This window comes from Garra rufa, chromosome 14, assembly GCF_049309525.1.
Source record: "Garra rufa chromosome 14, GarRuf1.0, whole genome shotgun sequence".
Classification (NCBI taxonomy): Eukaryota; Metazoa; Chordata; class Actinopteri; order Cypriniformes; family Cyprinidae; genus Garra; species Garra rufa.
The window spans coordinates 12191968-12218637 of NC_133374.1; the positions used below are offsets into that span (position 1 = coordinate 12191968).

At 34.6% G+C, this 26670-nt stretch overlaps 1 protein-coding gene across 1 annotated transcript in view; it reads left to right on the forward strand.

The window, feature by feature from the left end:
• agmo (alkylglycerol monooxygenase) overlaps positions 1 to 26288 on the forward strand; it is a 49586-nt gene extending 23298 nt beyond the window's left edge. The window contains exons 4-13 of the mRNA XM_073818022.1: positions 2818 to 2921; positions 3068 to 3163; positions 4939 to 5005; positions 5242 to 5307; positions 5774 to 5853; positions 9124 to 9258; positions 13663 to 13779; positions 15350 to 15432; positions 16808 to 16913; positions 24757 to 26288. Of these exons, the coding sequence (XP_073674123.1) occupies positions 2818 to 2921; positions 3068 to 3163; positions 4939 to 5005; positions 5242 to 5307; positions 5774 to 5853; positions 9124 to 9258; positions 13663 to 13779; positions 15350 to 15432; positions 16808 to 16913; positions 24757 to 24837 (935 nt within the window). The 3' untranslated portion in view covers positions 24838 to 26288. The remainder of the gene's footprint in view (positions 1 to 2817; positions 2922 to 3067; positions 3164 to 4938; positions 5006 to 5241; positions 5308 to 5773; positions 5854 to 9123; positions 9259 to 13662; positions 13780 to 15349; positions 15433 to 16807; positions 16914 to 24756) is intronic.
• Positions 26289 to 26670: the final 382 nt, after the last annotated feature.

The window sequence follows — 26670 nt, forward strand, 5'->3', positions numbered from 1 at the left end:
ATAATAATTCATAAATATTAATAATAAATAAATAAATATTAATAATTAAATAAAAATAATTTAAATCAAAATTTTAAATGATTAAAAATATGAGAAACATCTTTATCATTATTATAATTTTTTTTACTCTTTTGCATATTATTGATCATTTTAATAATAATAATAATAATGTATTAATTATTATACATTAATAATAATTTATACATATAATAAACAAATAGCAATAACTATATAAACAAAATAATTACAATTTATTGTTTAAATGATTAAAAATATGAACAATGTCTTTGTATTATTATTATTGTTAATAAATATTAATAATAATAATAATTAATAAATGTTTACCCGTTTGCATATTATTGATCAGTTTGATGACTCTGTGCTACAAAGATTTTTGTCCAATAAATACTAATAATAATAACAATAATTATAATAATAATAATAATAATTATTAAATGTATTATTTATTTATTTATTATAAATACTACTACTTATTCAATTATAATAATAATTATTTACCCCACCCTAACTAACTAGCAAATTATTTGTGTCTATGTATGTTATTTCTCTTTGAGCGTTGAGACCAAACTAATAGGCCTACTTCTATATCCATTTATAGTACACACTGCTTTTTGTGCAACCATGCTGTTTATTCCTGTAATTCTTGAGAAAAGAACACAGGCTCCGTGTCTGAGCAGACCATGGTCTTCAGGCATGATGGGAAAGTCTTTTCTGTGGCATAGGTTCTCATCATTAAAGCTCTTCCCCTCTGAATACTGCCTGCCAAACTATGCGGCTTCCAGCCGAGGCCGGCGCACGAGGACATGGATTGCAATGAGGCCTAGCTGAACATACTTCCTACCGGTGACACCCCACATCAATCTTACACTGCTCTGCCCTAGGAGGTGAAAGCATGGGCTTGCACACTCTCAAGCAGTGACTGGAGCTCTCTTGTTTCATCTCTTGATTTGAAGCAGAAAGCTCTAAAGAGTGTTCTGGTGATGCAAGTAAAATTATACTTTTTTTTTGTAACATTATTATTTTATTTTTATAATTATTATTATTTATAGTTGCATTGCACAAAAAATGCTTTGAACTTGCATAGTGTGTGAGTAAAAGAAGTGTCACTTCCTGCTTCTGTTATCTGAATTAAGTGAACAAGCTGATGTTGTTTTCTGAATGGAGAGCTTTGACTGCTCACTTTGCTGGCCTGGCGATTCTAACATCTCAGCAGAGCCCCACTGGCAGAGAGGAAGGTTTCGTTCTTAAACTCTCACCACGGTGTGTTTTGTCAGCTGGATCACAGCATTTTATTGGGAACTTTACCAGCTTTTAGATTTGATGGACCTCACAGTTACACAAGGCTTTTTTAACTATCTCAGAGAAAAATCCTAAAGAGATTTGACAGTGTTTGCAACCTTATTAGAGGAGCTTGCTAAGGCAATCCCACAGACGTCCATTGAAAAAGGAACCTGAGTCGGGGCTGTAGGGGTGGGCTTTTTGTACTCTTTTTAACACGGTGTATTTTAAATGTAAAAAATGTTTCAAATGCTAGAATCCTCAGAAGCTTCAGGTACATGTACATTTATTTTATTATTTTATTTATTTATTTATTTTACAAAAAATTTAATAAGAAGCTTCACCATGCAGGCTGTGCAGTTTTATTTTAATTTATATTATCTTTCCTTTATTTATTTTTTTATTTTATTTTAGAAAAAAAAAAATATTTGCAGAGAATCTTTAAGATGCTGTCTGTATTTTATTTTATTTTATTTAGAACAAAAATATATATTTATATATTTAAATATATATTTCCAAAGAAGCTTTAAGGTGCTCTCTGTAATTTTTTTTTTTTTTTTTTTTTTTTTTTTCTATTTATTTATTTTTTACCCTATTGATAATTTAAAGAATAGTAATAATGTATTAATTATTATACATTAATAATTATTAAACATTAACAATAATTTATAAATATTAATAATAAATAAATAAATAAATAAATAAATAAACAAACAAAACTTAAAATTTTAAATGATTAAAAATAGTCTGTATTTTATTGTATTTTATTTATTTATTTAAAAAAAGGGTAATATTTCCAGAGAAGCTTCACCGTGCAGCCTGTGCATTTTTATTTTAATTTATATAATCTTTATTTCTATCATTTTTTTTTAGAAAAAAAAAATATATTTCCAGAGAATCTTTAAAGTGCTCTCTGTATTTTATTTTATTTTTATTTTATTTATTTATTTATTTATTTATTTATTATTTTATTGTTGTCAGATCTCTCATTATACGGAAATAATATTTATTATATAATATTTATAAGTATATATTTTTTCCAGAGAAGTTTTAAGGTGCTGTCTGTATTTTAGTTTAGTTGTAGTTCATTTATTTATTTATTTTAGAAAAATATTCATATTTTTAGAGAATTTTTTTAATTAATTTTATTAGCTTGAGAAGCTTGAAGATGCAGTGTGTACATTTTATTTTATTTTATATTTTGAAATGTTACCAAATATCTCAATTTTGAGTTTATTTTTATTTAGATTAATTTTCCTTTCTCCTGGTGCAGACTGATGCAGGATGCAGATTTTACTGCCCAAAAAGATACTGGTGGTCTGTAAACTGTCTCTTTTACAGTCTCAATAGTCCAGAAATGGCAAGAGATTTTGTATAGTACCAAATGTAGAGCATTTGCCAGTAAAGGCAAAACATAGAAATTAGTCTCTTTCATTACTGCTTACCATTGATTGACATTCTGCACATTGCTTCAACAGTATCATTTAGCTGAATCTGTCTCTCTTTTTGTCATTTCAGAGTTAAACATCCTGTGGGCTGCCCATCAGGTTCACCACAGTTCTGAATACTACAATCTGTCGACAGCACTACGCCAGTCTGTCACCCAGCAGTTTTCCTCATGGGTATGAAGTACCTGCATCCCACTAATTAATCTGTGATAATTTTGGCACAATACATGATAGATCATGTAACAGTTATTAGTTAATGAGCTCCTACCGAGTAGCTAACAGCCTATAATGAAGTGATAATGTTTTATGTGTTTTATCAGGCGTTTTACCTTCCACTGGCGCTGATGGTCCCTCCGTCAGTTTTCGCAGTGCATGTACAGTTTAACCTGCTGTATCAATTCTGGATTCATACTGAGGTACTATGAGACTTGACTTCGCTAATTGTTTAGCACATTTGATTTCTATTTTAAATCTTTTAGTAAGCAATTTTTGAATCTTGACTGTTCCAGGTTAAGCTTCACAGTATATTAGCCATTTTCTAAACTCTAAGCATTTGTAGCTTTGCCCGTTCTGTGGTTCTGAATACCACAATCAATCATAAGTAATGAGATTTTGAGATTTTATGAAATATTCCAAACAGAAGCTTTACATTTGCCATTTAAATGGCCTTCAGCATCGGCTTTACATTCGGGGATCATTTGGGAAATGGATTTGGAATGGCTTCCATCTTGTAAAGCTCTATTAGTGAAAACAGTCTTCACGTCTCCAATTTTCTGAAGGGTATAATTTATGCTCCCTTTATAGGCTTTTTTTGATGTTGTGTAATTTACTGGCATAGAATTCCCAGTCCTCGTCCAACATTAGAGCACGAGTTAAGTTGTGAGGGAACTCCTTTCTTTTAAGATAAAATTCAGCTGTTGTCAGATCTCTCATTACACGGAAATAATTGCCCACCGCTCACTTTTACTGAGCTGTTCCCATTTTGCACACGTCAGAAATCAAGCACTCAAGTAAAATACCTGATGGTCGGCTCTAACACCTGCGATATATGCCTCATCAAGCACAAATGGATGTTTATATCCTGGTAAAATAAGGCATGGAGTGTGTATGTGTTCATTTAACTCACTTATGCAGTATTTATGAGTGTGTGCTATCTAGCGCATTGGCTCCTATATGCGTCTTCTAATTCAGTGTAGTGTTTGTTTTACTTCCAATCTATAAATATTGTTCTTTCCATCTGGAAATTTGGCCACCTTTCTCTTTCCGTAGTTAGCAGAGTTTCGACCGAGCTCATCAGATAAGAAAACACTTTATATTAATGATGTCTCCAAGTACATTTGTGAACATCTGAACCAGTCAAGGTTCCACAATCCCCGAAGAGCACATTTCTTCAGCGTTAGAAGCCAAGATAAAGACAAGGCACTCAATAGGGAAAATTAATCACATGCTGTATGTAAGACTAATATTAAGATTCGGTCTGCCTGTCCATATGAAAAATGTCAACGGAGGACAATGGGCTAACCCATGATCATTTGTCTTTTGCTGTTTTGTCTGTGGTTTACATGCTGTATATAGGAACGACCTGTTGCTGTTGCCCTTTTGCACATGAAGGGAAATTGTTATTAGTGAGGTTAAAGAGAAAGTTCACCCAGAAATGGAAATTCTGTCATCATTTACTTACCCTAAAGCCATTGTGAACCAGTACGACTTTATTTCTTCTTGAATATTGGACTAGTTCTTTTTTGTCAATGCAATCTTTCAAATTTAAAAATGGCATAAAAGCACTATAAAACTGGCTTGTGTGAGAAACAGATCTAAATTTCCAAAGTCAGTGGTAATATTTCCCTTCAGTAAGCTGTTAAAGGATTTAGTCTACTTTTAGAATAAAGATTTCCTAATTTACTCACCAGTGTCATCCAAGATGTTCATGTCTTTCTTTCTTCAGTTGAAAAGAAGTTAAGGTTTTTGAGGAAAACCAGGATTTTTCTCCATATAGTGGACTTCAATGGGGATCAGCTGGTTGAAGGTCCATTTGCAGTTTCAATGCAGTTTCAAAGGGCTTTACATGATCCCAGTCGAGGAATAAGGGTCTTATCTAGCAAAACAATCTGTCATTTTATGGTGCTTTGCATCCTTTTTGGCGCATGAAAGGTTTGTAAGAATATTATCTGTGACCTGTTTCTATCAATAGCTGGTCAAAGATCTTGGACCTCTGGAGTGGATCTTAAATACTCCCAGCCACCATAGAGTTCATCATGGTAAGCATTATTGTCTTTGACGTTGCACAGTTCCCATGGTGCATTGGTGTTGTTTAGTTTATGACTGCGGGTCAAATGCTAAGCATGTATTGTCTTATCAAGTGACTTAAGTAACACTTACCACTGGTTATACTCTTCATCTAAGGCAAAACATTCTACACCTGTTAACAGAGATTACATAATGACTAGTGATTATGCGTGTAGTAAATCAGTAACATTTTACCATGCATTCACAGGAAGAAATCCATACTGCATTGATAAGAATTATGCAGGAATTCTGATCATATGGGACAGAATGTTTGGTAAGTTCTGTGTGCATTTGCTTTTGAAAAATAGCAGCACATGCATTCATTAAACTCTTTCCCCATAATTTCATGCCATTTTTATGCTCTCTGGAGTAATACAATGGCACACAACACAAATTAGTAGTGTAATTACCTGACCAAAACTGATATGAAGAAACAGAAATGTTGTCAAGATTCTTGCCCTGAAAATCCTGGTTCAGTTCAGCCAAACACAAACACCTTTTGCACCCTTCTTTTTGATTTGTTATATCTTTTGGCAGTCTATAGTACTCCATATGTTTTACCAGGTCCAACCGGTTAGTACAGCCCACACAACAATAACTGACCATTTTCAGCAGCAATATACAGCAAAATATGCAAGTTTCGTTTGGTTCAATGGCATTGTTTACATTCTGTGCCGCCACAACACACATGCAAGTCAGATACACTTTGAAAATGAGATGTTCTCCTCTTTCCATCACAGGTACATTCGCTCCTGAAAGTGATAAAGTTGTCTATGGGCTCACACACCCAATCAGCACATTTGAAATCTGGACTGTCGAGGTTGGTCAGAATTTTGCATAAATTATATATATATATATATATATATATATATATAGGCAAGCTCGAAATTATTCATACCCCTGGCAAATTCTGACTTAGTTACTTTTATTCAACCAGTAAGTTTTTTTTTTTTTTTTTTTTTTTTTTACCGGAAATGACACAGGCTTCTCCCAAAAGATAATAAGACAATGAGTACAAGAGGCATCATTGTGGAAAAAAATATTTCTCAGCTTTTATTTACATTTGAACAAAAAGTGGCATGTCCAAAATGATTCATACTCTTTGCAAACTGTTACAGTCTATGGGAAAATCCAAAGTTCTATACCATTCCAAATAGTCCAAGCCTTTCTAAAGCATCCTAATTACCCTGATTCATTGGGAACAGCTGTTTTAATCAACTCAACAGGTGAAAAACAGAAGGTTTGTGGACAGTCATGGCTAAGACAAAAGAGCTCACTGAGGACCTGTGGCTGCGCATTGTGGCTGCTCACAAGTTAGGAAAGGGCTATAAGACCTTATCTAAATGTTTTGAAGTTCCAGTGGCTACAATGCAGAGTATTATTAAAAAATACAAGACGTTCCGCACTGTGAAAAATCTCAGAGGACGTGGTCGGAAGCCAAAAGGATCACCACCAAGGCCATCCTAAAGAATCTGGGCTCTGCTGGTGGCAACATCTCAAGGCAGACAGTCCAACGGACACTGCACACCGCTGGGTTCCATGAACGCAGACCAAGGAGGACACCACTTCTCCAGATAAGGCATACAAAAGCCCGCTTGGCCTTTGCAAATGCTCATCTGGACAAAGAAGAAGACTTCTGCTCTTCTGTTTTATGGTCAGATGAAACAAAAATTTAATAGTTTGGCCACAATGATGTAGCCTTCATTTGGCGTAAAAAAGGAGAAGCCTTCAACCCTAAGAACACCATCCCCACTGTCAAACATGGTGGTGGGAACCTAATGTTTTGGGGATGTTTTTCAGCCGGTGGACCAGGGAACCTAATCACAGTAAACGGCACCATGAAAAAGGAGCAATACATCAAAATTCTCAACAACAACATCAGGCAGTCTGCAGAGAAACTTGGCCTTGGGCACCAGTGGACATTTCAGCATGACAACGACCCAAAACACACAGCAAAAGTGGTGAAGAAATGGTTAGCAGACAAAAACATTAACATTTTGCAGTGGCCCAGCCAGAGTCCTGACTTAAATCCAATTGAGAATCTGTGGAGGGAGCTAAAGATCAGGGTGATGGCAAGGAGATCCTCCAACCTAAAAGAGTTGGAGCTGATCGCTAAAGATGAATGGGCAAAAATACCAGTGGAGACATGCAAAAAGCTGGTCAGCAATTATAGGAAGCATTTGATTGCTGTAATATCCAATAAAGGCTTTTCTATTGATTATTGAGAAGGGTATGAATAATTTTGGACATGCCACTTTTTGTTCAAATGTAAATAAAAGATGAGTAATATTTTTTCCACAATGATGCCTCTTGTTGTCGGCGCCGATAACCTTGTGGTTAGTGCGCCGACATATAACGCAACTGTGCTCACGGCGACCTGAGTTCGATTCCCGCCTTGAGGTCCTTTGCCAATCCTGCTCCCCTCTCTCTGCCCATTGATTTCCTGTCATCTCTCTACTGTCCTGTCCATTAAAGGCATACAAAGCCCAAAAAATATAACGAAAAAAAAAAAAATGATGCCTCTTGTACATCGTCTTATTATCTTTTCGGATTTCCATTACCTGCAACAAGTCTATGATTTCCATCAATTAGAGAAAATGAAGGGAAAAGAAAAGTATTGCGCATTGTTGTTGTTGTTCTGTTAGCACACCAAAAATATAAATTTTAGTGTCATTGTAAATTAGAGTTACAGTTATTTAAAACGTAATATTTCTATATTAAAATGTATATTTAAAACATTTATCTCAACATGAATTTATTTGCACTTATGCATCGTTAAATGTCTGAAATTGCACCTTCAAGCCACTTTTGTGTTCCTTTGTGCCACCTCTGTAGTCCAAATTATTTTTTATTAATACTAATTTTATATGATTGGTAATTTATCTGTCTTATTCTGCTATTATATTGTTTTAATTAGATTTTTTTTAAATAATAAATAAATATATATATATATATATATATATTTAGTTTGACAGATAATGACATTTAATAGAAATTAAAAACTGCTATTACAATGGTAAAAAGAATCTGCCACTGTAAATCATCTTAATGAGTCAATTATCACCTCATATTAGGAAGGCTAATTTTTTATCAGAATTTTCTATTATTGATCAGAAGATGCTTCTACATTTTTTAAATTAGGAGGACACGCACTATAAGAAGGAAAAAAAACTGCTTATAAAGTGGGTGTGTGACAGGTATGGCTGTGGAATGGTGTTTGGCAAAGATTTTTTGGAGGAATATATATATATATATTACAAATGTATTGACATTAATACTAAGTATTATTTTACATTTTTTATTTTTAGTGAAATACTTTTCTATTTTTTAGAGTCAAAAAGTATCCTGTTTTCAAGTTTAAAATTTTTGCTTAATGTTTGTTTTAGCGTTAGTTTTTTACTCTGGTATTATTGTAACACACATAGGCTGAGTGATCACAGTATGTAAGCAAAGTTTACATCATTCATAAACAAAATGTTTAGATTAATTTGCCCCCACGTGCTATCAAGACCTTTGACTAGTAAAAATATCAACACTGGAGATGAATTGGGTTTCACATAATGGGCTCTAGTGTATCAGACGGGCCTAATTTTAGAGATGTAAATATCTGAGCAGAGTCAATGGGAGCCGGGCTTCTCCTCACATTACCGTGCTAGTGGAAAAGCCATGCTGTAACCATAACATTATTACTCCACTTTAAACATACGGCTCGGGAGAGGTGAAAGAGTCCTGCAAAACCAAATGGAGGTTGTGTTTGATTATTTTTTCGGTGCTCTCCCGTGGCGGTCCGGAGTAAGAGTGATCTGACGTGTGTGACAAAAAGCATTTAGACACAAGGACTAGATGATGATGAATAAAATGAATAAGAATAATGTTTATCTTACGGTGAAATACAAACTGTGATTAAAAAAAATTCAGGGAGATGAAAAGTCTGAAAAATGTATTAAATACAAATCAAAAGGGTAGTATTTCATCATAGCTGAGTGAAAAGTTTTTAGGTAATGCAGCATTAAAGTGGTTGCTTGGTATTAGGGCTGCATGTGCCATGTAATGTTTCTACCCTCATTTTTCTTTTCTTTCCTCTCTAAAGTTCCTTTATTACCCGTACCTATGGCAAAGGTTCTGGGAAGCTGATGGAATTTCAAATAAGCTGTCTGTCATTTTAAAAGGGCCAGGCTGGACTCCAGGAAAACCAAGACTGGGAGACATCGCTGATATACCCCAGGTGGGGATTTTTTTTTTTACTCCACTATATAAAGATGCTTCTTATTCTGATAAAACGGTAGACAGCTGGTTGTGTACCATACAGAAATTAAATGAGAATGTGTTTAAAATTCATATTAATTTGCTACATTTCTAAAATACAGAATTAAAATGGAATTAAAAAATACGATTAAAATATTTTTAAAGAATACAGAAACATTAGATGATGTATTCAATTTTTTTTATTTCATTCACAAACAGTACTACTATTCAAAGTTTTTTTAAAAAAAACATTTAATACTTCTATTCAGCGATTTAATTTGGTACATTTCTGGAATATAGAATTAAAATATAATTAAAATAGTTTTTAATACTACCATTACTACCATTACTTGCACGCCATACAGAAATGAATTGAGAATGTGTTTAAAATTCTTATTAAATTCCTACATTTCTAGAATATAGAATTAAAATGGAATTAAAACATTTGTATTTCATTCATATACTATCATTCAGAATTTTTTTAAATACTTCTGTAAATTTCTAGAATAGAATTAAAATAGAATTAAAATATAGAATTAAAATAGTTTTTAATACTACCATATACTATTATTGCTACAAGGTTGCAGTAGACAGCAGTTTGTACGCCATACAGAAATGAATTGAGAATGTGTTTAAAATTTCTACATTTCTAGAGTTCTAGAGAATTAAAATGGTATTAAAATATAGAATTAAAATAGTTTTGAAAAATATAGAAACATTAGATGATATATTAAAAATTTGTATTTCATTCATATACTACCATTCCGAAGTTTTTTTTGTAAATTTTTTAATACTTCTATTCAGCAATTTTAAATTTCTGTGTTTAAAATTTATAAATTTCTAGAATAGAGAATTAAAATGGAATTAAAATATAGAATTAAAATAGTTTTTAAGAATACCGAAATATTACATGATATATTAGAAATTTATATGTCATTCATATACTATAATTCAGAAGTTTAAAAAAAAAAAAAAATGTATACTTCTATTCAGCTGTTTTAAATAGCTAGATTTCTAGAATATAGAATTAAAATGGAATTAAAATATAAAATTAAAATAGTTTTTATGAATACAGAAATGTTAGTCAATGTATAAGAAATTTGTTTTTTTATGAAATAAATGCATCCTTGGTAAGGAAAAGATATTTCTTTTAAAAGCACTCTAAAAAACAGTGGTGTATATAATTTTTAATAAAAGAACTTTTAGTTTATGGTCTATTGTGGTCTATCCAAATTGCTCTAATTTACCCCAAAACCTTCAAAATGCACCCAAGCAATATAAAAAAGTGCTCAACCAATAGTAGGGTTTAGAGCCAGGACTATTTTTGTCGTACTAATTGAAAAATTTTAGTGTTTAGGAAAATTATTTTTGCAGTTCCATTTCCGCTAGTGGTGCAGAAATCTCCCCGTTTACCTTTAAATTGAAAACTCTTTTGTTCTTCACCTTACTTGTCATTTACTACCTGCTGTTTCTGTAACAGGAAAAAAGGTCTCTCAAATGACTCCCTCAGTTCTCACATAAAAACAGACTCACGTTTCAGACAGGCTTTACAAGTGTGCGCCGTTGCCAAATGAATCTTAACCGCCTTTGTGGGCCGAAGCACAATAGGCTCATTTTCACTCATCTTTAAAAAGCGAGCTTTTTTGGGCCCGATCAAACAGCAGGCCTGCGACAAGGTTTTGAAGTCTTCTCATCAGGAGAGCGGCGGTTTGCTTTGAAACACGTCTGACTGTGCCACATACTAACAGACGTAGTTTCACACTCAGAAAAACCCGGTCTCTCCCTCTTTTTCTGTCTCTCTCACCATGTTACAATTAAAGCCACCTCAAAGTGGGCCCTGGTGATCCTAAACATGTGGAGAGAGCAGGAATTTGACAGAAATATCTTGAAAGGCCCTCAGTGATGCAGACCGGGGTGTGCCTGTTGTTTCTCCTGTGGAGTAGAGGAGAGTAGGAGCGAGGGAGGCAGGCTCGGATGTGTTGATTTCTGAGGGAAAGCAGAACACCGCGGCGGTGCAGCCACCAGGGTTCTGGTGTGAGGAAAACCCACACGTGTCTGCAGCTGAGACAGCCTCAGGAATTCTTAAGAAATCAACAGTGATCAAGTTCTCGATGATTCATGTCCAAAAACACTGATGTATGAAGCAGAGTTATTTTAGGTTGGGATCCAAACAGTGATGCAATTTTCTTATGTACTGTAATTTAATGTGGAAGTAATGGATCGCCCAAATAGCGAGGCCTAAAATGTTTCTGTGTAGATAAATACAGTTAGGTTTGGCCACTTCCCGTAGGAAAAAAAAAAGTTTATTCTACTACTTAAGGTGGTCAGCCTGCTTTTCGAACATGGTAGCTGGTGTATTAAAAATATGTGTATTCTACTGCTTAAAGGGATAGTTCACCTAAAAATGAAAATTACCCTATGATTTACTCACCCTAAAGCCATCATAGGTGTATATGACTTTCTTTTTTCAGATGAATACAGTCAGTTATATTTTAAAAATATCCTGGCTCTTCCAAGCTTTATAAAGGCAGTAAATGGGGTTTAAGATTTTGAAGTTCAATAAAGTTCATCCATCCATCATTAAAAGTGCTCCACATGAAGGGGGCCTTCTGAAGCGTTTGATGCTTTTTTGTGAGAAAATTATTCGTATTTACTACTTTATAAACTGTAAACTGCAGTGACAAATGTGAAAGTGACAAATGCGGAAGCACAGTGGAGAAAACAAAACACCAGTCATGAATTAGAAGTACAAAATGAGGATTTGTAAAGAAAAATGTTTTTTTTTGTTGCTGTAAATGAAACTTGGTTTCTTGAAAGACTAGCATATTCTCACTGGAGCTTACACCTACGTTCTACGTCGTCTGCTGAAGCGCTACTCTCTCATGAATGTGTGTATGACAGTGGAAGCTAGAGATTATGGTTTATAAAGTTTTAAATGTGAATATTTTTTTACACAAACACATCAGTTCACTTCAGAAGGCCTTTATTAAACTCCTGGAGCCGTGTGGAGTACTTTTTATGATGGATGGATGCACTTTATTTTGCTTCAAAATCTCAACAATTATTCACTGTCATTATAAGCTTGGAAAAGGCAGGACATATAACTCTGATTGTATTCAATAGTCATATAAACCTAGATTGCTTGAGGGTGTGTAAATCATGGGGTAATTTTCATTTTTGGATGAACTATCCCTAAAAGGTGATCAAGGTGTTTTTTTTTTCAAATATAGTATAGTAGCTGGTTTGTAGTCTACTAGCTTTAACCAAGTTGACCTTAGGCCTACTGTACTACTGTAGCTCTGATCAACAGTCTAGACCATCTTTGACAAGTTAATGGGGCTAATTAACCAACTAGAAACCATGTAAAACCATCTACCACCTAAAAAGCTGCTTCCTGTTGAAAAATAATGGTATATTATAAGTTATACCAAGTCATGTTGGTTTTTAAAGCATAGTAGCTGATTTATTGATGGTACAAGGTGGTCTGCTAGCTTTAACCGTGTTGACCTTGGGACAGCTCTAATTATTGGCTCGTATTAAGCACATTGGAACAGCTAGAAACCATTTAAATCCATCTATAGTCTTAAAAGCATTTATTCAGCACATTTTGAACACAAATGCCAAGTTCTGTCATGAAACTCTAGATGGCGCAGGCTGATGGGTCGCTAACGCAAACTGAAACTATTTGGCAGCTGATTGGTTCCTGTTGCATACGCTGCCACGACTGTACTGCTTTACATTTACAGTAAATGACTGGCTAGCATTCACTAGAGCAGTTTGCAGTTTCCTTTCCTCTGAAACCCTCCACCTCCCCAGCTCCACTTGTTTAATAACTCTGCTGTGGGACATTGTATGTGACCCTGGACCACAAAATCAGTCATAAGGTCATAAATTAGCTTTCCATTGATTAATAGTTTGCTAGGATAGGACAATGTTTGTCCGAGATACTATAACTATTTAAAAATGTGAAATCTAAGTGTGCAAAAAAAAATCACTCGACTTTAAAAGTTGACCAAATGAGATCTTAGCAGTGCAAATAACTAATCAAAAATGCAGATTTAATTTTTTATGGTAGGAAATTTACAAAATATCTTCATGGTCATGATCTTTACTTAATATCCTAATGATTTTTGGCATAAAAGAAAAATGTATCATTTTCACCCATACAGTGTATTTTTGGCTATTGCTACAAATTATGTATTGATAACTCACAGATAACGCAATTATTCTGCTCCCTCCCTCCAAAAATACATTTTGGTGGAAACAAACAAACAAAGCTACTTTTCAAAGTCTGTAGATTCGAAATAAATATTTTACTTAATTTTGTTTTTCATTTTTGCAGGATTTACATTTTACTACAAAACATTGTTCTTTCTCCAATCAGATTACAGGAAAGGAAATGCCTCATGATCCAGCATGGTCCCCTGCGATGCAAGCCTATGTGATCATACATTTCCTGCTTTTGCTGGATGTATATAACAACTTGTTAAGGGACCAAACGGTAAGTACCTATTCAGTTTTTTTTAACTTTCACTGTTGAAAGTCACCATGAGACTTTCCCATAAAAGTGCCTCTCTGAAATGTCAAAGCTATCATTTGTATGCCATCTTTCATTGTCATCCACAAAGGCTTTTAATTTGCTCTGTGGTTAATGCTACCTCGCGAGGTCTATTATCAACCTTGTTCTCTCTCTCATTTTCCTAAATGTTCCTCTAATAATAAGGCATTTTACTAGCTGAGTATGGACAGGATACTTTGAAGTAATCTTTGTCTATTATTTTTCAACCCCCCCCCCCCCCCTTTTAAAAACATAGAGATGTTCAGTTGCCCTTGTCCGTTATCCTTGGAAGTCCATGTTCCCCAGGCATAGTTTTGGTTAGCCAGAAAATGCTGCCCCACCCTGCCTCCCCGCTGAAATGAAACGGCCTGTTTTCCTGTCATTCCTACCTCTGCGGTGCTCCCTTAGTTGTGGCTCTCAGAGAAGTGTCCCCTGGATCCCTTTCCCTAGCTCCACCAGCCAATAAAACAGCCGGTTGGTGGTCCAGCAACCAATACAAATGCTCTGACTGCTTTCCCAGCCTCTGGAAACCTTGCTTTTGCATCGGTCACCTTCTCCAAGGGAAATAACAAACCAAGGCCTTCAGGTTTAGCAATATATGATGTAAAAGTGTATATTTATAACTTGCTTTCCATTTGTATTCAAGTCTATTGACAAGCGATGCTATAGAACTGTATAGTGGCACTCAAAAAAGAAGGAAAATGTTTTTTTTAGTCATCTTTTAATTACATCTTCCATACAGGGCTATCAATCCTTCTGGATGTTAGACTAACTGTTCATTATAGAAGGTCTGTGCAGTGACCTCTGCTGAAATGCAAATTTCGGAAGATGGTTTCCCCCTTTTTTCCCTCCTCTGCCCTCTTGCTCTGTTATTTTTGAAACTGGATATGGAAAGGCTTTAAAAATTAACCAATCAAAACAGATTTCCCCCCCCTTTTTGTTAATTGTTGAAAAACGAGCCAGCGCTTCAGGGCTGAGGTCTGGGATCTGGATTCTATCTTGGTGTCGCGCAGGAAAAAGTCTGTAATTGTTTGCTGGTGTCATATCAAAGACGTTATGAGGTCAGTCACCTGACTTAACCGCAGCTGAGCATGATGGGTTAGCCAGGTCATGAAAACCTCATTAACATCGTTCCCTGTATTAACAGCAAATTATCACCAGATTATGATTTCAGTGTAAATCCATTCATAGAGCCGTGACAAATTCAGACATAGATGATACTTCCCTAATGGTTGGCCTTGAGTTCTTGGAGCCTTGAGATGGTATTACTCAACTGTCCTGACTTCTTAATTTGTTAGGTCACTTTGAATTAGCTGTGTTGCTTGCAAAAAAATTGAGTAAGAAGTATTATTATTGAGTAAGACGAAAAAAGGTTTTTCAAATCGTGACCTAAATTGTTTCCATTACAGTAGAGAATCAGTCTTTTACTGTCATACTTTGCCAATACTTCAAAGATCTTTGAGAAAAATGTATTACTTACCTATAAACTGTATTGCTTACCTCTCACCTGCAGATACTTTCTGAGATGACTGTACTTCTTTTGACTGCCTACGTATTACTTTCTCTAACCTCTCTAGGCTTCCTGATTGATCAGAGGTACAGCTCCTATAACTAACTTATTTTATTTTATTTGAGCAATTTATCATTTTTAAATATTTGTACATTTATTTTACTTTTTAATTTTAGATTATTTAATTTTAATTGTATTTTATTATTTAATCAGTAAAATAAATTATGACAGTAAGTGAATTTTGGGGTAAGCTAGCCCTTTAAAATGTAAGTACACTTGCATTTTATATATTTTTTTTAAATATATTTTTATTTTATTTTATTATTAAATAAATTAAGTAAATTATGACAGTAAGTGCATTTTTGGGCAAGCTAGCCCTTTAACTTGTTAAATGTGAGAACACATGCATTTTATTTTATTTATATTATATACTTTTCTTTTATTTTACCTATTTTTAATTTTATTTTATTATTAAACAAAAAAAAATATGACAGTATGCGCATTTTGGGGCAAGCTAGCCCCTAAAATGTGAGTACACATGTATTTATTTATTTATTTATTTTTAAATAAATGGGCCCTTTAACTTGTAAAATGTGAGTACACATGCATTTTGTTTCATTTTAATTTTATTTTATTGTATTATTAAATAAATAAAATAAATTATGACATAATGTGCCTTTTTGGGCAAGCTATCCCTTTAACGTTTTTTATTCAGGCATTTTCTATTTTTTTTAATATTTATTTGATTTATTATTTTACTTTAAATTATTTAATTTTATATTGTTTTATTTTATTTTAATTGTATTTTATTATCAAATAAATAAAATAAATGTAGGCAGTAAGTGCATTTTTGGGTAAGCTAACTTAAAATGTGAGTACACATGCTTTTTTATTTTATTTTTTATTAAATAAATAAAATAAATTATGACAGTAAGTGAATTTTTGGGTAAGCTAGCCCTTTAACTTAAAATGTGCGTACACATGCGCATATGCATTTATTTTGTTTTTATTTTAGTAGGGCATTTTATTATTTTTTCTTTTCTTTTATGTTTTGTTGCATTATTAAATAAAATAAATTATGACAGTAAGTACATTTTTAAGCAGGCTTATTTTTCATTTATTTTATTTAAATTTCCATATATATTATTTTATTTTATTTTATTTTACTTATTTTTAATTTTTAATTTATCATTAAATAAATTATGACAGTATGTGCATTTTGGGGCAAGCTAGCCCTTTAACTTAAAATGTGCGTACACATGCATTTTTTTATTTATTTATTTTTTTATTTATTTTTTATTTAAGTAGGGCATTTTATTATTTTTTCTTTTATATTTTATTTTATTATTAAATAAAATAAATTATGACAGTAAGTGCATTTTTGAGCAGGCTTGCCCTTTAACTCAAAATGTGATTTATTTTATTTATTATTATTTTTTAAATGTTGTGTCTTTCTTTCAGGGCTAATGCAGCTGAAATGGAGATGCTAAGATGTGTTTTGATAATGGCTCTTCAGCGGTTTGGTTATGTTAAGCCTCTGGTGCCTCTTTTGGCTTTTCCGATTGCAGTAAGTTTGACAGACACATACACAACATTACCACAGTCTCTATTACAGTTTTCCAGCTTTAACTTAGGCACAATATGCTCTTTCCATCATTCTTAAAACATTCTGAAGAAACATGATCATCAGGTTTGACACAAACTTCATGGAGCTCGAGTGCAGCAAAAAAGAGAGACAAATCAAATGCTAGCAGAAAGATTTTTCATTTAAGCTTTTCACTTAAATTCTTTATACTGAAATTATAAATAAATGCATTTCCACTAGTGGTATCACACTAGTGCATATGTGTTAACTCTGTCCCAAATGTATGTGTGTTTGAGTGTGTATGCGCGCGCGCGCGCGTGTGTGTGTGTGTGTGTGTGTGTGTGTGTGTGTGTGTGTGTGTGTGTGTGTGTGTGTGTGTGTGTGTGTTTCGGATCTGGCACTGGGTCTCTCTGCACGCCTCAGTGATGTATGACTCCAGATGCATGGCCCAATTGACCATAAAATTGCTGTGTGTGTTTCTGGCACTTGCAGCGTGGGCCGTGCATCTCGGCTGACCTTTCATTAGCGTGCCACCTCTCTCTTCACGACCCTCCATCCCTCCCTCCGTCTCCCCTCTTCTCACCATCCCAGCTTTACGCAAAGGCAACGTTTCTGGAATCAATTAAACACGTCTGCGGCTCGCTGTGGAAGACTGATTAGATTTACACAAGAGCTGAATTGCTCGTTTTATTGTGTGAGCTTGCATCTGTAAGCTCAGGTGCTGAAACACCCGCAGAAAGCTCTTACACAAAGCAGCGTCATATTTTTGTGTCCGTGTGAACAGTACCCATGCACTTTACCCGATTTATTGTATTTCTGTTGTAAAAAAACAAGGAAAGACTTTCCCTGTACATTGGTCTATTTGCAGAAAAGCCATTATAACCCTTTAGAAACATTGCCATTTGCTATAAATTGCCCTGTCAGCTCCACACTCATCCTAGCTTCGGTTTATTTCAGGTAGTGGATGATATTATGCCTGTGTTATTTCCATTCCGTGTTTTTCCACCCATCAAAGCTAATATTTGTCCTCTTCATTTCTCAAGGGCGACACAAAAATTGTACTGCAAAGACCCACCCCACTTTTTTTGAAGGAAAAGGTTAAGATAATATTATCAAGATCAACTTCACACAAAAGCTGCAGTCAGCAGCGCCGCTGGCTTATCTTTTCATAGCACCTGACACCCTCCAGCACACCACAGGAGAGAACTCTGGAGCTTGAAGCCTGAATTCGACTGATAAGAAGAGTATTAGCAAGTATTTCAGGTGATTGGCCACATTTGTTTCTACTGTTAGTTCTCAAGTATCAGCAGTGAATTGGGGTTTGGGGATTGTTTGGGCTATTTTGACAAAGATAGCATTACAGGTGTGTGTCCAGGGAAAAGAAAATGATATTTTATTTTTTATTTTATTATTATTATTATTAACACTACCAATTAGGGATGCAATGATATTAAAATCTCACGATATGAAGTCCACAATTCGATATTTATTGCAATAAAAAAGAATTTTAATTAAAAATTAACATGTTATTTTTCTGTCTAATGCAGTTTAAGAGTTTAAAATTAAAAGCTTTAACCCATGTTCTTAACTAAGAAAACTTTAGTCAGTGAATTAACTTGTACTTGAACTTTAAAGGGGACTCAGCCGTCTTTTTAGGTGTGATATACTGTCTCAGTCTAAATTACGTTCACACTGGTGTTTTAGGAAGCCAAACAAATTAGAATATAATAATAATAATAATAAAAACAATGACTGTAATAGCCATATATTGTAAAACAATTGCACTGCAAAATAAATGAAAAATAATAACTTCATAGGTATATTATTTTTTGCTTTACAGTACAGTAGGGAAATTACAATACTTCTTTCCTAATTCATAAACTTGTAATAAATATTTTGAATTCGGATTGAAGTTAACGTTACCCATTTAAACAGCTGTCAGCAATTTATACTGCACTTTTAAGCTTTTATTTTGACGAAAATGGCAGTAGAGATTTTATTTTGAAGAAAAACTCCTGCTTAAATAAAAACAAACTTACAAAAACGTGTCATACTACAAATCTAGTAAAATGTTGTAATCATCTACAGTGAATATAAAGCATAACTGGTAGCATAACATGCAATAAACGAGTTCACTGCGTTCGTACTCTGTGAACTGAGCCGTTCTGAGGAACGGAAAACACCGGATCACGAGCTGCGCACTTTGCTTTGAAACACGCAACGAAAACAGACTTGATAAAGGGATTAAGCCACATTGTGCTTTCCTTTTTAGTTCATTTGACAAAGCATAATGGCCCAAAACACAACTTTAAAGACGTTTTATGTAAGAATAAGAAGTTTAAATATATTTTAAAAACTACATTTTTATGACCTATCATTTCATATCGTCATGTGACCACAACAATATCGAGTTTTGCTATCGCGATTTCACAATATTGATAATATCGGTACATGCCTACTACCAGTCAAAAGTTTGAGGTGTTCTGCATTTTTTTGGGCCAAAATATGCTTAAGTATAATATACTATACTGCAATAATTGCGTACATTAAACAGCACTTGTATAGCATATTTTATGTATTTAATCCCATTTTTGATGGCATTTATGCCCCTTTTTACAATATCTAATAGAAGTCTTAGGTGTCCCAGAATGTGTCTGTGAAGTTTCAGCTCAAAATATCCCACAGGTCATTTATTATATCACTTTGAAAATGCTTATTTTGCGTGGAAGCAGAAAACACAGTGTTTTCATGCATGGCTCTTTAAATGCAAATGAGCTGCTGCTCCCCGCCCCCTTTTCTAGAATAGGGCTAGGATCCTCTGCTAAAAACATCTGTTTGGTTTTGATGCGTTTTAAACTAAATTCGTTTAAACTTCTGATGTATGGTTTTCTGAGCGCACACATCCGAAGCGCACACACAGAAAGCGGCTGTCTAAACTAAGTAACTAAGTTACTAAACTAAGCTCTCTTTAATGTCTTATTGCGCTTAAACTGTCAAATACACACACATTTATGTTAAAAACATAAAAATCAGTCGGTTGTCACTGGCGAAAGCAAAATAGGGGCACTGTGGGTGGAAACATGCAGATTAAAGGGAGATAATATTATAATTAATGAAGCAGCTTGTTTTTTTCACAAGCTTGCAGAGAAAGGCTTACAAAAAATTTTACTGGGTTCTTTTTCACGTTTTCTGGGTTGGTGGATGCACCGGGGACCTGATTATAGCACATTTAGAAGTATTTTACATTGGCCAAAAATATATCTTTACATTAAAAACAAACAAACAAGCCCAGACCAGATGAGATAAATTAGTCAATTTTAGGGAGTTTCGCAATATTATAATGCCTTGCTTTCTCCAGTACTGGAAATATGATGCATTAACAATTATATTTAGTGTCCTAGCACTTACATTTTCAATGACGTAATCATTAACAATCTTGATTTAAGAAGACTAATCCTAATGTATTCTGGAGCTTTCAGTGACTTTGGGTTGCTAAGCAGGCTGCCATGGTGAACAGACCGTTCATTACAAGCCCCAAGAGACCCATCCATCTTGGACCTTGTCTCAGGAATCCCATTGAACTGATTTACAGAAAGTGCAGTGAGAGTCACACGAGGCTGCCACGACGCCCTTCACCCCGGCATCAAAGCGCTCAGAGCCTGGCTGAACCGGGCTTCGGCCTCTCAGCTTCATTTCAGAGAACTGGCGCTCGTTTGACTGCCAGAAGCAGTAGGGGGTTTCAGTAATGGGTCACCACTGCCACCTCAGCTCAGAGTCATGGACGAGTGCTTGAACCGCTTAACAGGTTTTCTTTCTCTGTCTTTGTGTGTGTGGTAAACCTATGTTTCTTACAGTAGTTTAGGTACAGTGGATTTTTTTGTGAGTAATCCAGGGCTATTTTGAGAACCAAACTTTGTGTTCCATGTTTATTAGCTCACTTTTTACATTTTATAGATTTATAGGCACTGCTTTCAAAGCAAAAAAATGCAGTTTTTTGAAAGATATGCTCACCAGGGCTACATTTATTTGATCAAAAATACAGTAAAAACACTAATATTGTAAAATAATATTACAGTTTAAAACAACTAGTTTGAATATATCTTAAAAAGTCATTTATTCCTGCGATGCAAAGTTGAATTTTAATCAGCTGTAACTTCAGTCTTCAGTGTCACAATCCTTCAGAAATCACTCTAACATGCTGATTTTCTGCTGAAAACACATTTCGGTTTAATATTTTGTGGAAAATGTGACATTTTGCACTTTCTCTAACTAAGAAGCAGTGTGCATTACCAACATGAAGGTGTCCACAGGTTGAAAACGCCCCGTCGCTAGTCATACATCACAGAGATGACAGCAGAGATTTAGTCCTGTTTTCTTTTGACCCAAAACTGCAGCTGCCCCGGAGACTCGACTCTTTGCTTATTAAACCCAAGTGTGAATGTGTGCTTCTCGTTTCAGCAACTCGGCTTGTATCTCTGTATTTCTTTCTTTCACTTTTATGTGTGTGAAAGAGAGAAAAAAAAGCTGAGGGAGACAGAAAGAGAGACACAACGGGTCATCCGAGACAGCAAGAGCCGTAAAAAGAAGGGAAAAATACTACATCAAAATGTACATATCTCATGTGTTTTTTCACTTAAAATACACATGCAGAGGAAAATCTGAGAGGAAAAAAACCTCTCAAATTGATTGAAATATCTGCCAGTTTGTCATTTAACATTGCTTTCTGGGATTTGTGAGGTTTCTCAAAGCTCTTAAGACAATTTCTCTTCAAAACTAAATAGCCTCAGGTGGCAATACAGCTGAATGAACGTATAGAATGAGGTAGTGTCTCAAAAGCGTTTGTGCTGTCTCACTGAAGCTATTAAATTAATATTTTATTTACATTGTATCTGCAATGTATTGTTTATGGATTTTGCAAGCGTGCGCAATCTAAATGCCTCTGATTGGCTCATTTTTTGCACCAACTATTCTACGCGCCTCTGATTGGCTCGTATTCTCTTCAGACTATTCCAAGCGTCTCTGATTGGCTCGTTTTTTGTGCAGACTATTCTAAGAGCCTCTGATTGACGTGTTTTCTGCGTCGACCTCTGATTATTGCATTTTCCACGCCAACTATTTTAAGCACATCGGATTGTCTCATTTTCTGCGTTGATTCTAAGCACCTCTGATTGACTCATTTTCTGCACAGACTATTCTTAGCGCTTCTGATTGGCTTGTTTTCTGTGCTGACTAATCTTAGCGCCTCTGATTGTTGCGTTTTCTGCACAGACCATTCTAAGCACTTCTGATTGGCTAATTTTCCATGAAGGCTATTCTAAGAGCCTCTGATTGGCTCGTTTTCTGTGCAGACTATTCTAAGCGCCTCTGATTGGGACATTTTCTGCAAAGACTTTTTTAAGCACCTCTGATTGGCTCATTTTTCTTGCAGGCTATTCTAAGAACCTCTGATTGGCTCGTTTTCTGCGCAGACTATTCTAAGCGCCTCTGATTGGGACATTTTCTGCAAAGACTTTTTTAAGCACCTCTGATTGGCTCATTTTCCATGCAGGCTATTCTAAGAGCCTCTGATTGGGGTGATTTCAGTGCTAACTAATCTAAGCTCTTCTGATTGGTGTGTTGACTAATCTTAGCACTTCTGATTGGCTTGTTTTCTGTGCTGACTAAACTAAGCACCTCTGATTGGTGCATTTTCTGCGCCTACTATTCTAAGCGTCTCTGATTGGCTTGTTTTTTGTTCAGACTATTCAATGAGTCTCTGATTGGTGCATTTTCTGTGCTGACTAATTTAAGAGCCTTTGATTGGTGCATTTTCTGTGCCCACTATTCTAAGCGCCTCTGATTGGTGCATTTTCTGTTCAGACTATTCAATGAGTCTTTGTTTGATGCATTTTCTGTTCAGACTATTCAGTAAGTCTCTGATTGGTGTATTTTCTGCACTGACTAATTTAAGAGCCTCTGATTGGTGCGCTTTCTGTTCAGACTATTCAATGAGTTTCCGATTGGTGCGTTTTCTGTTTAGACTATTCATTTATTCTCTAATTGGTAGTATTTTCTGCTCTGACTAATTTAATAGCATCTGATTGGTGCGTTTTCTGTGTCCACTATTCTAATCTTCTCTGATTAGTGCATTTTCTGTGCCCACTATTCTAAGCGTCTCTGATTGGCTTGTTTTCTGTTCAGACTATTCAATGAGTCTTTGATTGGTGCATTTTCTATGCTGACTAATCTAAGCGTCTCTGATTGTTTTTTTTTTCTGTTCAGGCTATTCAATGAGTCTCTGATTGGTGTATTTTCTGCACTGACTAATTTAAAAGCCTCTGATTGGTGCGTTTTCTGTTCAGACTATTCAATGAGTCTATGATTGGTGCGTTTTCTGTTCAGACTATTCATTGAGTCTCTGATTGGTGCATTTTCTGTGCTGACTAATCTAAGTATCTCTGATTGGTGCATTTTCTGCATTGACTAATCTAAGTGCCTCTGATTGGTGCATTTTCTGCATTGACTAATCTAAGTGCCTCTGATTGGTGCATTTTCTGTGCTGACTAATCTAAGTATCTCTGATTGGTGCATTTTCTGCATTGACTAATCTAAGTATCTCTGATTGGTGCATTTTCTGTGCTGACTAATCTAAGTATCTCTGATTGGTGCATTTTCTGCATTGACTAATCTAAGTATCTCTGATTGGTGCATTTTCTGCATTGACTAATCTAAGTGCCTCTGATTGGTGCATTTTCTGTGCTGACTAATCTAAGTATCTCTGATTGGTGCATTTTCTGCATTGACTAGTCTAAGTATCTCTGATTGGTGCATTTTCTGCATTGACTAATCTAAGTGCGTCTGATTGGTGCGTTTTCTGTGCTGACTAATCTAAGCTCCTCTTATTAGCCAATGCATTTCTAAGAGCAACAGAAACACTTTTTTCATGTATGTTTTTAAATATCTGACTTTTAATTGCAAATCTGCACAATTGAGATTTCAAAGGTCACAAGAAAACATGAAAAGCTGATTTTTTTAAACTACATGTATTAATGACATTGACATTTGATGGGTGGAATCAGGTAGCGTGAGGTCAGGAAGCACAGGGCCATGCCTTTCCCTTCGTTTGTCTTTCTCTCTCTCTGTCTCTCTTCTCTCAGAGGGAAACAGCTGTGCTGCTCCTGAGGAAACTCTGGTTATTTCCCATTGGAGAGGTAGTTCTGATAGATAGAATATGATTTTGGACTCTGTTTAGAGCTCGGATGCAGTTTATGGTCTAGAACGCAAGGAAGGAGGGGCAGTTAAGGTTACGGCTTTTTGGAAGAATGTCACTTTTGGCCTGTTTCCACAGTGGCTTCTGTGAACCCCAACTCCAAATGCATCATGGGAGATTCTTTGGCCAACATGCTTGACCTATTGTGTGTGTGTGTGTGTGTGTGTGTGTGTGTGTGTGTGTGTGTGTGTGTGTGTAGTATATTCTCCTGGTACATGACTTATAGGTCTCTCACAATTTATCACATTAAATAAGATTTTGACTTAAGCAATTTATAAAAATAAATTTAGTAGACAGTGATATTGTAATAAAAATATAACTATTGTTATGCGTTCTTATACGAAATTTTACACAAATGAGTAATTGGAAATGTTTCTGAATTTACATTTTAAATATGAAAAATAAAATTAGAGTTGAAAACTTAAATGTGCATTAATAGAGGAATGTGATTAAGACATTTTGTAGTGAAATGTAATGTTTTGATCATGTTGTAATGGATGATTCATAAATTAGAATTAGCCTCATAGTATTAACCAGTTTGGTGTTTAAATGTAAATATCTTGCTGTTTTCCGCAGGTCTTTGTCTTAATCTCTGCAGTTTACTGGAGTCTACAGTGTGTGAACCAGCGAACCAACAGGATGAAGAAACAAAACTAGATAAGACAACAACTGACATCAACAGCAAACAACCTCATACTGATGCATTACACACAAACTGTTTACGATTCAGTGCCCTGCATCAGTGACATCTTCTGTACATTTAACTAATGATTTGTCCTTTCAATTTTACAAAAAAAATGCTGCTCTAAAACTCTTCACACTGATTTTAGCTTAGCATTGAAGAGATGCCATAAAAATAGCATAAATTCAGATATTGTAGTCAATAATGAGACAAGTTCTCAGAATGGTACTAACCAGCTAAAAAACATCAAGTCATAATCAATGCATAAATACAAGAGGTACATATTAAATGTAGCTTTATATGCATGCATACTATTATTTGAAATGTACAAGTACAATATTTAGTGTATTTTAAAGAATTGTGTCAAATTTTACAATATGTCTGTCATACTGTACAGAAAATACCTGACCTCTTACTGACAACATCAATGTTTTTAGATGTAATTTTAACATAATATTCTATAGCTATATATGTTGTACTTTAGGAAAATTCTTTTGAATAACTCAGTCTAAATAAACCAGTAAAGACTGGCTCGTGTGATTTTATGTAATTGTACAAGTTACCACCAGGTGGTGCTAGCAGGGCCTCTAAAATTGTGTCCCATTTTATACAATAGCCTACATATATGTTTATTGATAATTTCATTGCTCTTTAACAGGGTGAGTTTCAGGGAAAAGCAATTACACTACCACTATCATATGACAAGATGTTATGATTAGTTCTAAGAAAGTGTTTGTTTTATTATTATTATTATTATTATTATTATTATTATTATAAATTATAATAGTATTAATAACCATTATAAGAATACCGTGACTATTTTTAAAAACTAAACAACTGTTTCTGTATAGTTGGGTAGAATGTATTATATCTACAGTTTGCCACAGAGTACAGACTTTCAGAAAGACAAATAATGCAACAAAAAGAAAAACACTTATTTTAGTAAATGAGAGAATAGAACTATATTTGATTTTATATCTTCTTTGTCAAAGCTTGTTTTACATAATTTAAAATGGCACCTTTCTAACATGGTATGACTTGTTAGTCACTATTTTCATAGATTCTGGTTTCACCGTTTCATAACATCTGGATTTCACACCTGGAATAAAGTGAGGCGGCGTGCCTAAGTGGTGTAAATAATTAATGACAAATTTGTTAGATGTCTTGCTAACAGATCCCTGGAGGTGTGTCTGAATTTAATATGTTACTTAAATGTTATTGCTCATTAAAGATAGAAGCAGTGATAGCTTAAGTGAAGGTTGTTAGCAGAATCTGCAGAATATTAACACATTTACTTTTTTCAGTGGCAACATGGTGAAACCTTCTGAAACGTCTGATTTATTTTGCTTTTGTTGAATTATGTAACACATACTGTATTTGCAATTGATCTAATATTTTACATGTTATGAACTATTTTAATAATATCCTTACTACCTTTCTGGCCTTGGATGTGGTTGTTGTGTTGCTGTCAATTCAAGGTCAGAAAGCTCTCTGATTTCATCAAAAATATAAGGTCTTACAGGTTTGGAACGACACGAGGGTGATTAATTAATGCCAGAATTTTCATTTTTGAGTGAACTAACCCATTAATATAGTGTTGTTCCCTCTTTGCAGCTATAACAGCTTCCACTTTTCTGGGAAGGTTTTCTAAAAGATTTTTGAGTTTTGAGTTTCTTTGGGAATTTTGCTTATTCATCCAGTAGAGCATTTGTAAGGTCAGGCACTGATGTTGGACGAGAAAGCTTGACTTGCAATATCCGCTTCTGTTCATCCCAGAGGTGTTTGATGGGGTTGAGTTCAGAGCTTTA